Source organism: Pseudorasbora parva, chromosome 8 (assembly GCF_024679245.1).
Source record: "Pseudorasbora parva isolate DD20220531a chromosome 8, ASM2467924v1, whole genome shotgun sequence".
NCBI lineage: Eukaryota > Metazoa > Chordata > Actinopteri > Cypriniformes > Gobionidae > Pseudorasbora > Pseudorasbora parva.
In genome coordinates, this window is record NC_090179.1 from 11,876,331 (window position 1) to 11,888,288 (window position 11,958).

Sequence of the window (11,958 nt, forward strand, 5' to 3'; positions counted from 1 at the left end):
CACAAATACAATCTGATATCACTCAGAAACCTTTATTTAAAAAATTAAAAATTAAAACTTAAAAAAAAGAAGATTTAGAACACAGTCATTTCTCTTGCTTGGCTTTATCCTCATCATGTTCCTCTTCTTTTTCTTCCTTTCCAGAGATAAATCTTAAGAAGTATCCCACATGTCTCTGCTTCGAAAGGGAACTTCTGTTAAATAAAATATCTCGATTGGCATTGAACTTTGAGCTTTATAATTTTACAGGTATTATTTATGCTCTAACAGCAACATTACACACTTACTAAAGTTTGAAAGATGGAATCGCAAAGAATTCCCAAAAAAAAAACTTACAGTATAATTACCCCTTAATTAAAAAATACTTACAGTATAAATAATTTGTAAATTTAGTTTAAAAAAGTTATGCTGTAAATTCAGTTATGCTGTAAATTCACTTTAATTATGCAGTACTTTCCGGGCCATAAACTAAAGCGTTACCTTTTTTTGTATTTACTAAGTCGGGGAACAGACACAGTCTCTATATGATAATATCTAGGTGAAAGAGTCTCTATGTGCTGGGATTTAGCTGACTTTGGTGGCGTGAGACAGCTAGCAGACGGTTGGTTTAGCCAGTTTGTCTGCTTCCTGACCTGGGCCCCAATGAGTCAAGGTTTAGCTCTAAGACTATGTGCCAAATTACTAGAGAGAAGAGCAGCACCAGCCCAGGAGGGATGAATGCCGTCTATCTTCAACAGGTCAGGTCTTCCCCAAAAACTTTTCCAATTGTCTATGAACCCTATGTTATTTTGCAGACACCACTTAGACAACCAGCCATTGAGTGATGATAATCTGCTAACTATTTCATCACTCCTTTTCGCAGGGAGAGGACCAGAGAAAACTACAGCTTTTGACATCGTACTTGCGAGTTTACACACCTCTTTAATGTTAATTTTGGTGATCTCCGACTGGCGAAGTCGAACATCATTAGTGCCAACGTGAATAATAATCTTAGAGAATTTACGATTAGCTTTAGCCAGCACTTTTAAATTTGCTTTGATGTCAGGCGCTCTAGCTCCCGGTAAACATGTGACTATGGTGGCTGGTGTCTCTATTTTCACGTTCCGTGTAATAGAATCGCCAATAACTAGGGCACTTTCAACAGGATCCTCAGTGGGTGCGTCACTGAGTGGGGAGAACCTGTTTGATGTTCTAATCAGAACGGAAGAGCGTTTTTTTGATCCGCGACTATGCTTTCTCATCGTCACCCAGCCCTGCTGCGTGGGCTCAGCCGGAACCAAACAATGAGTGTTCACTAAGCTAGTCGCATCCAAAGCAGTATCTAAAGCTGTTACATTCTCACTACTCTCACATAAAGCTTGGATGCGTGTCTCTAAATCTGAAATCTTCTCCGTCAGCCTGATTAATTCCTTACATTTATCACATGTGAAGCCCTGTTCGCCAACGGAGATAGATATGCTAAACATGTAGCATGCAGTGCAAGTGACAATGACAGGAGAAGAAGACATGGCTTACCGTATTTGTTGATGAATCTAAAACTTACCACAGTTGTCTGATGGAGTCTTTTTAATAATCCAACTCACCACAGTTGTCTAAAGAACTCAGAAAACAGGAGACCCGGATGCTGGGATGGAAAGCTACCAGGCTAGCGAAAAGCTAACGTGTGGTAGTGATTTAGATTAAAAGCTAGTAATGTCAAATTTAAATTGATAGGCTATATTAAACACTATATGGTGATGAGTAAGTTATATTTAGCAGTGTAGATTACAAAGAAAATATATCAAATAGAGATTCAAACACAGCTATACAGAGCTACAAACACTGTGGTGGCAGCAGCAGCAGCAGGCAGACAGACAGGAGCAATCGATCAGGAACAATCAATCAGCCTAGTCCAAAACGCAGCAGCTCAAGTTCTTACTAGAACCAAGAAGTATGATCATATTAGTCTAGTTCTGTCAACACTGCACTGGCTCCTTATTAAACATTGCATACATTTTAAAATCCTGCTTATTACTTACAAAGCCCTAAATGGTTTAGCTCCCCAGTACTTAAGCAAACACTTAACACATTATACTTCAGCACGTAATTGCGGTCTGAATAATACTAGTATAAATTATAATACTGATCTGCCAACATTGTCGCTCTATGATAAATTAAAATAAGCTAATAAGCTAATTTTCTCCAGAACGACTGTACAGCCAAATAAAATTTTGTTGCAGTATGTCCTGTTTAACACTGTGAAGCTGCTTTGAAACAATCGTCATAGTAAAAGTACTATATAAATAAAGTTGATTGATTGATTATAAACAAATAAGCGATAAGTCATACATTCATGTTCCATTGCGGTTGTAATATGAGGTGATACACAGGCCAATTTCTTATAGTCATCCATCCATGCAGTTATGAGCAAGTTGTTGCCTAATGTAGCCTGGTTAAAACAAGACCATTCTCAGTAGTAAGTGAGTTATTGTCCGGCAAAGCTTTATAGACAAATCATTTCCAAAGGGGTGTCACCAACGAACGTGGCTCAAATGCCTCTAGGCACATTTGGATAGACCTAAAACCATCAGAGCGATGAAGGAGATGGCGTATGCAGAGCAATGGAGAAACATGTCCCAATTCGCCTACTTATACTACGACCTAAAAGTATGTACTTTTTTGTGAAGAAAAAGTACATACTTTTGAGTGTGTAGCAGGAGAGTATGCAAGCTTTGGGACATACTACTCTGTCAGCTATAACTTTAAACTGCTATCAATCCTTTTCACAGTTAATCCTCCACATTCTGTTTAATTTCCTACCCTATCAAAGAGAAATGTAGTAGCACGTTGATTTACAATGTGTGGGTCTTTAATGCAGAGACTCCTCATGTGTTTGCAGTTTAAGTACATTATAATGATGCATTTAAAAGTTAATGGCCAAACATATCATTATACAAGTTCACAATGCTGCTGCAGGTGAATGTGGATAACGTGGAATATATATATCTCTTAGTCAGGTTAAAAACTGATAATTGATCACTCAAGCCCTTAATCTAAACCTCTCTTCTTAACTGCCGGACTCGCACTGTAATGACTCAGAACTCAACATCGGATCCATGAGCAGGCTTTATTGAATGAACTCTTGGTCGTACGGGCAGGGGTCGGTAACAGCAGATACAACAATGTAGAACAGGCTGAAGAGTGGTCGGTAAACAAGCAAACAGGTCGGGATAACAGGCAAAGAATCACAGTCCAGTGGGCAGGCAAAAGGGTCAGTAGACAGGCAGCAAAGGTTCGTAGACGATAAACAAAGCACAACAGCAACAGGGAATCAGACAGGAAAATAACGCTCAGAAATGATGGCCGTGGCAGAATCAAGACTTCGCGTCTGCCTAGAGAACACAGTCTGTTAAATACATGGTCCTGATAAACTGCAGCTGGGCGGTGATCAAAGTCCAAGGATGGGGTTTATGGGAAATGTAGTGCAAGTCAGTGTGGATGGGTGAATGGGTGCGTGTATGTTAGTATTCGGGAGATGGGGCCCTCTGCTGGCCAGCAGAGGGAATCACGGGGTTTGTCTCCGTGACACGCACATCCGTCATGTTTGTAGCTTAACACTTTTTTTTCTGCGTTTGTAGTGAATCCTCGTCCAACTTGCAATAGTGAGTAATATCAGTCGTTGTGCGTTGATCCGCACTTCGAATTCTGACCGAATATTGAATATTTATTCAACCTTTCGGGTGTCTTTGGGATACTTGTTTCAACATACTACGATTTGGGACATACTAATTTTATTTTCGAATACTATTTAGTATGGATAGTATGTGAATTGGGACGCAGGGTCTGTTTGTGATTTCGAGGAAGATGTTGCATTGGCTTGCAAGAATTTTGCCATTGTTGTAAAAGAAACATGATAATAGCTGGTGTCCACCACCACTCCATCAACATTTTTGCTAAATTGATCGCATTTGCCCTCGTTGAAAGGCATTTGCATTCCGATTAGAACGCGATTTTCAATATTTAAAAAAATAAAAAAATAATAATGAGTCTTTGGAAAATTGTCTCGCAAACTTTATTCAAATTCAGTCATTTCAGATAAGTTAGAACATGTTCAGACTTGAGCATAGTTATGCTAGTTTTTTTAAATTTTATTTTTTACATGACTACCAGATCTACTGTAGTAAGAGGAAATAAGCACAGAAAGGCCAGATCCAGAGCTGCTGTGTGGTGTTAGCACATGATCACACTCCCCATCTCCTCATCAAAGTACCCGGTGTAATCCACATCTGGTAGCCGAGTATTGTTCTTTGCTCGGGTTTTAACGAAAAGGAAAAGTTCAAATCACTTAAAACAGAAGCGATAGCTGATTCGAACGAGTGATGCCATCCATCTTTGTAATGTAAAAAATCTGCTTGCTTCACCGTCGCTGCACTGTCGTCATCGTGTAAAGTCTGCCCCAATGTTTCTGATTGGTGCTGCATTTTCGACGGACTAGAAATGGGCTTGAATGGGCTCTTTGCCAGACGCAATACCGACTGCTGTGTGTGCATATCACTATTACAAGGCTTACACAATACAGTAATGATGTGTGACAAATCATAAAATGCCACATTTAAAATTTTAAAGAAGAAAACACACTTTTTTTGGCATACAGCCTCTAATCCAAAAAAGTGTTTTTTTTTCTCCTTCCTTCTGAAAGTTAGCAGTTAGCCGTTCTAATTGTGCACACTAACATAGTCAAAGGTTGTTTTTTTCTTCTTCGTTTTTTAAGCCACCAGCTGTATAACATTGGTATTTAGTATGCACTATCAATAGTGAAATCACAATGTGATCAACCTAAGACTTTAGATGTAAATATAGTAAAAAAGTAAAAAAAAAAAAAAACTTTAGATGTGTAACGAACCCATAGCTGAAGGCAGACTAGAATCCATGTTGCAGAGGAACTTTATTGCCAAAGAGTTAGGAACAGATATAACAACCCAAAACTACAGGCAAGGACGTGATCAAAGTACAGGCACGGTACAGAAACTCAATTGTCAGGCAGACAGCAAACAAACTCCAAACGATAGTCAAAGGGAAAATCCAGTTAACAGGCAAACAGGTCAAAACAGTAGAAAAGACAAATGACAATGGTAAATGCTTGTTAAGGCAGAATAAATTGGCAATACTTTAGCAATGAGTTCAATGAAGCACATGGCTTTTAAAGCTACAAACAGGAAGTGAGTCTAGAGACAGGAAGTGTCACTAGAACAGGAAGTGTCACTAGAACTGGTGATGGCTCCCTCTGGTGGATTATCTGTTCAGGGTCTGATGTGTTACAAGGTGTAAAACGTCTCGGTTACGTATGTAACCCTCGTTCCCTGAGGAGGGAACAGAGACGTAACGTCAGTGACTGACGAATGGGGGTTTCGCTTAGAAGCCTATCATCTCCGAGACTAGAAAGCGCCCAATGGCAGTGCCAATGCCATGGGCATGCGAGATTTGCATGCGTAACTCCACCTACCCATGTGGGTATATAAGGAAGTAGCTGGCATAATCGCATTATGTTTTACCTGCTGAGGAGCCAAGATGAACTCCGTTCCAGCGGTACAGCGGATGTGGCAGTGGGACGTTACGTCTCCGTTCCCTCCTCAGGGAACGAGGGTTACATACGTAACAGAGGCGCTCCCTTTCGTTCAGTCACTCCGACGTAACGTGAGTGACTGACAAATGGGGGTCCCAGTGTAATCACGCCACTCGGTTGTCTTCCAGTGCCCTGCGCAAGCGTGAGTGCCCTGATGCAAGTTAGGACGGTCAAAGGCCTCTACTTAACGCAGGAATAACAAGGTACACTGGGAGGAATATTCCAGTAGGAGATATGCGCCAAGATGCCTACGCGTAGGGAGGACTTAAGGATACACGTATGACCCGAGGGGCTGCATACGGAAGATCACTGGGGTACCAGCCGCAGGGGGATTTTTAACCCCAGGGGGTGGCAAGGTTGCCAAGGGAATACACCTGCTCAGGGAGGCTTACGGTGGAAATACATATGTGGGGGTCGTCGGAGGGGAACCAAGCACATGGGGCAAGCTGGCCGGACACGAGTGTCTAGGCTAAGGGCAGACTTACTGGCGTCTGCGTCGTCAGTGCTGGAGGAGCTCAGGGCTCTCGGGGAGCTCACCTGAGAAAAATATTGCACGTATCCAGTCCGTGGAGTGGAATGGCGAGCAAGCGAAGACACCTGAGCCAATCCATTACCGGCCATTTGTAGAGGCGAGTACAAAGTCGGATACAGGCTCCACTCTGCGATTGTAGAATCTGGCGAATGTGTTTGGTGTCGCCCAGCCTGCAGCTCTGCAGATGTCTGTGAGCAGAGCGCCATGCGCTAAAGCCCATGAGGAGGCCACACTCCGAGTGGAGTGTGCCCTGACCCCAAGGGGGCAAGCCAAGGCTGGGTCTGCCTCCTCCAAAGGCAGCGCTTGCAGGTTCACCACCTGGTCTCTGAACGGAGTGGTGGGAACCTTGGGCACATATCCAGGCCGGGGTCTCAGGATCACGTGAGAGTCACCCGGCCCGAATTCCAGGCACGCTTCGTCAACCGAAAATGCCTGCAGGTCCCCTACCCTCTTGATGGAGGCCAATGCGGTCAGGAGCGCTGTCTTCATAGACAAGAATTTAACATCTTCTGACCGCAAAGGTTAAAATGGGGCCCTCTGCAGAGCACTTAGAACTACTGAGAGGTCCCAAGAGGGTACAAGAGGAGCATGAGGAGGATGTAGTCCCCTCGCACCCCTCAGGAACCTGATGACCAGGTCGTGCTTACTTACCATCCAAGAGGTAGGCAGCGATAGCGGCCACATAAACCTTCAGGGTGGAAGAAGACAGCCTTCAATCCAACCCTTCTTGGATAAATGAGTTTTTTTCGGGAAGAACACCAACTGACGAAGAGGTTCCACTTCAACGCATAGGCCTGTCTTGTGGACTCGGCCCGAGCGGAAGTGATGGTAGCCACCACCGTAGGTGGTAGGGTACTCAAACCTGCCGCGTCCCATCCAGGAGCCACACGTGGAGGTTCCAAAGATCAGGACGCGGGTGCCACAGGGTGCCCCGTCTCTGAGAGAGGAGATCCTGTCTCAGAGGCATCTGCCAGGGAGGGGTTGTCGCAAGGAGCACTAGTTCTGGGAACCAGGTCTGGCCGTGCCAGTACAGGGCGACCAAAATGACCTGCTCCTTGTCCTCCCTGACCTTGCACAAAACACGTGCAAGAAGGCTCACTGGGGGAAACGCATACTTGCGTAGGCCCTGCGGCCAGCTGTGCGCCAGTGCATCCATGCCGAGTGTGCCCTCGGTCAGGGAATAGTACAGGCTGCAGTGGGACGAGTCGTGGGAGGCAAACAGATCTACCTGTGCGTCCCCGAACTGATCCCAGATCAGCTGGACCGACTGGGGATGGAGTCTCCACTCCCCAGGGATTGGCTGAATCCGTGAGAGCTCGTCGGCTGCACGGTTCAGGATCCCCGGGATATGGACAGCACGAAGGGACCTCAGGCGCTTCTGACTCCATAATACGAGATGGCGGGCGAGTTGGGACATGCGGCGAGAGCGTAGACAGCCCTGGTGGTTGATGTACGCTACAACGGCCATGTTGTCCGACCTGACTAGAACGTGTTGACCTTTCAGCAATGCTAGGAAGAGGTGCAGGGCGAACTGTACTGCCAGCAACTCAAGGCAATTGATATGCAGGCGGCGCTGGCTCTCTGTCCAGGAGCCGGCGGCTGCATGTCCATTGCACATGGCACCCCAACCCGTGGTGGACGCATCTGTTGATACAACAACATGCCTGGAAACTCGTTCTATGGGCACACCTGCCCGTAGAAAGCTGAGGTTTGACCACTGGGTGAGTGTCTGTCTGCAGGCCCGAGTCACTGGGACCCGGAGCGTGCCAGACTGCCATGCTCATCTCGGGACTCGATCGCGAAGCCAGTGCTGAAGCGGTCTCATATGAAGCAATCCGAGTGGCGTCACCGCGGCTGCAGATGCCATATGCCCCAGGAGCCTCTGAAACAGTTTGAGTGGAACCGCACTCTTGCTCTCTAACTGACGGAGGCAAGTCAGCATTGACTGCACGCTCGCCGGTAAGCTGCGCGCACATGGCGACCGACTCGATCTCCATACCGAGAAAAGAGATCCTCTGTACGGGGCAGAGTTTGCTCTTCTCCCAGTAGACCTTTTCCCGAGAGTGGCCCAGTATGAGCCAGTCGTCGAGATTGTTCAGGATGCGAACCCCTTGTTGCCTGAGTGGCGCAAGGGCTGCCTCGACAATCTTGGTGAAGACGCGAGGGGACAGAGCTATCCCGAATGGGAGTACGGCATACTGATTGAACTAGCTTTTACCGAACCCGATCTCACGAAAATGCATATAAATAGTATGAGTGTGCAATCTCGTGGAATGTATATGCCAAAATTAGTTTTGGCGTGCATATGGTACACGTTTTTTCATGTGCATATGATACGCACTTTATGGCGTATTATGGGTACAAACCCCCCACCCCACCACCCTAATCCTACCCAAGAGCGTGTCATATGCACGCCATAAAGTGCTTATCATATGCATGTGAAACTGTGTAGCATTTACATGGCAAAACTCATTTTGGCATATCCATTCCACAAGATTTCACACTCGTACTATTGATACACATTACCATGAGATCGTGTTTTTGAAACTTTGAAACGTGCACAATGCAACATAATATAATTTTGCAGAAATGTTGCCAAAGGTAAGTTTTGCCAATGAGCCTGGGCTGAAAAAATAACCTTCTGTCAATCCAACAGTCTGAAAAAAAATGAAACAAAACAAAACACAGGAATTTATTGCTCCATTGCACACGGAGAGAGAGAAAGTAAACATTGTTAATTTACATATACTAAAGACTTTGAACAATTCTAAGTGGGTTGAAAATCAGCAAACGTACACTTAAAGTCTCGCGGTTTAAGCTAGATTTTTATACAACCATACAACCTATTACGACCCTTTTTGTTATTTAACTTAATGGATAGCAAAACTAATGAGGTCAATTCCCATATGTTTTCTGTTGGTATAGTTATGTGATAGTGGAGGCAGCTGTTATATAAACTGCTTACAGCAAATTCATCAGTTGCCTCAGATCAAAGGCAACAACAAGTCACATTTCCCTTCACTGTTTTGAACACCTCTCTTGATTTTTACTTTAGAAAACTTTAATGGACTAGACTGAACAAAGGACATCAAAAAACAAATGGATGTTTTTTTTCAACATATAACAGACAACAACTGAATCTATATACATTTTTTTGTCTCAATTTCACTGTTTTGACCAGCAAATGGAAAATGGAACCATGCCTTCATATTTTTACTTCACTTTGTTCAAGGAGTTTGTTGACATAAAATATCTCATCCTAATATTGACACTTTCAGTTTATTTAGCAATTATATTATTTAATGCCATCATTTTGTTTGTGGTGTTTAAAGAGAGATCTCTTCATGAGCCAATGTACATACTGATATCGTGTTTGTCTGTGAATGATCTCTATGGCTCAGCTGGTTTTTTCCCCAGGATAATGGTTGATCTCCTTTCTGATACAAATACCATTTCTAGGCCAGCGTGTTTTGTTCAGATTTTTACAATTTATACTTTTGCAATATCTGAATTTACAATATTAAGTCTGATGGCATATGACAGATTTGTTGCCATATGCAACCCTTTGAAGTATCATAAAATCATGACCTCTAAGTTAACAGCATTGTATATGGGAATAGCATCCCTTTATGCAGTGTTTTCAATGGGTCTCATTATCTTCTTCTCAGCCAGGTTGCCTTTGTGTGGGAATGACATACCTCGGCTTTACTGTTCCAACTGGTCTGTGGTTCGACTCTCTTGTGGGTCTTCCACTTTGAGTAACAACATAATAGGATTTTTTGTCACAACAACGACAATTTTTCTCCCGGCCTTCTTCATTTTATATACTTATGTCCGAATTTTAATAATTTGTCAAAAGAGCTCCAAAGAGTTTAGGGGCAAAGCATTACAAACATGTCTTCCTCACATTATAAGTTTTGTAAACTATTCTTTAGCTTCGTTTTGTGACATAGCTCTAAGTCGGTATGATTCAGACAAATATAAGATTGTGGCTATAATATTTTCAGTGGAATTTCTGGTAATTCCTCCTGTTCTCAATCCTCTTATTTATGGCTTAAATTTACCAGAAATTCGCAGAAAAGTTGTATGCTTGTTTCAATGGTCAAAAGTTGCTAATTTTCGATGGATAAATAATTAAATGAGAATATGCCATTTTAAAAAAGCTACTTGGTTTTACAGAGGTTTTTTTTTTTAATCATAAAACTTAATTTTCTGATTTGTTTAGTGGTATATGATGAGGCAGGTTGTTTCGCATGACAGATATATTATGTCATCATAAAACAAGTCATAATCTCCTTGAGGTTCTGTAACAATCTCCACCTTAATATCCAACAAAATACACATTTCCTTATTGGCATTTGTTTCTTTGTTACTCAACATTGTGCATTTTAATATACCAAATGTTGCAAGTTAATATATTTTGCCGGTTTTAGTTTTAACATTTTTTGTCTTAACTGTGTTTGAGCTTGTTTGTTTTTTCTCCTTACTTTAAGTAATTCACATTTCAATTTAATTCACATTTATATAGCACTTTTCACAATACATTTGATTTCAAAGCAGATTTACAGAAAATGCATGTGTCTACATTACAATTTAAAGTGCTATGTTATCAGAGGTGACTGTGTAATTATTAAAAGTAATTAATAAAAGTAATTATTACAAGTTGTGATCATAATGATTACAATATATGGCAAATTCAGCATTAGTGCATGTTGAAATACTTTGCATCATCTGAAGTCATCCCAGGAGTGGGAGTCATCTCTTCACAGGTGTTAGGGCACCTGAAGTCTTTTTTACTGTCTAGATACTTCAGGATGGACATCCCAAGATAAAACAGAAAAGCAAATGGAAAATAATTAGCATAGCCGCTGTGCTGTACTCTACTGTATATCACTAGTTTAAATTTGGAAGTGTCGTATATATATATATATATATATATATATATATATATATATATATATATATATATATATATATATATATATATATATATACTAATTATTATTATTATTAAAAACTCTATAAACCTATACTTTGTTGTATATACATGGGCATACAGGATTGAAACATTTGCTTGTATGGGGCTATTAAAGCAATGACTCACTGGGAACTGGAGTCTTGATTTTGACCATATCTCCCTATCAGGCCTGGCTATCTGGGAATCATAAGAATTGTTTTGGCAAGATGTTGTAGTGAGTCATGGCTTTCTCTTGTAGTCTTTTAAACTACAAAATAGAAGTCTGTCAGTTTTCACTATGGCCATAAACTTTTCTCTTTATTTTATATACAAATTTTACCCCCTTACTTCAGATAAATGCACTTACACACCTTATTTCTTTCCCAGGGACTTCTGAAACTAGCACTTGACTGACGTTCAAATGCCATCTTGCTAATTAACACCCCACTAAAACATGAATTTATCTAAACAATTTGGTATCTTGGTCAAGATGCTTTCCTGGAAGGGTCAATGGATAATATTAGGAGTGAAAACAAGTTAACGAATTGTTAATTACATGTTTAGAGTTACATCATTTGGTGGTGCACTAAAAATATGTGTATGTGCTACCATTCCGCAAAATGCTATTTGACATAAAAAAAGCACATTTACTAAATGAAATTTAGATAGAAAGAGCTAAAATGTAGAAGTAAGTCTAATGATTAACATTTGTTTAAGCATTATTTTAAGGTGTTCTTGTTACAATGTAATTATAATTAAGTACTGAGTGATATTGATTAACAACATATAACATGTAACCACTATATACACAGTATAGTTTGTAAAAAAAAAATAGGGCATATATCACTGCAGACATAAGAAGGAATT

At 41.6% G+C, this 11,958-nt stretch overlaps 1 protein-coding gene across 1 annotated transcript; it reads left to right on the forward strand.

The window, feature by feature from the left end:
• The first annotated feature begins 9,318 nt into the window (after positions 1-9,318).
• LOC137084470 (olfactory receptor 52E8-like) lies at positions 9,319-10,272 on the forward strand. Its single transcript, XM_067450740.1, has one exon. The coding sequence runs from the start codon at positions 9,319-9,321 to the stop codon at positions 10,270-10,272; it is 954 nt and encodes a 317-aa protein (XP_067306841.1).
• The last annotated feature ends 1,686 nt before the right edge of the window (positions 10,273-11,958 follow it).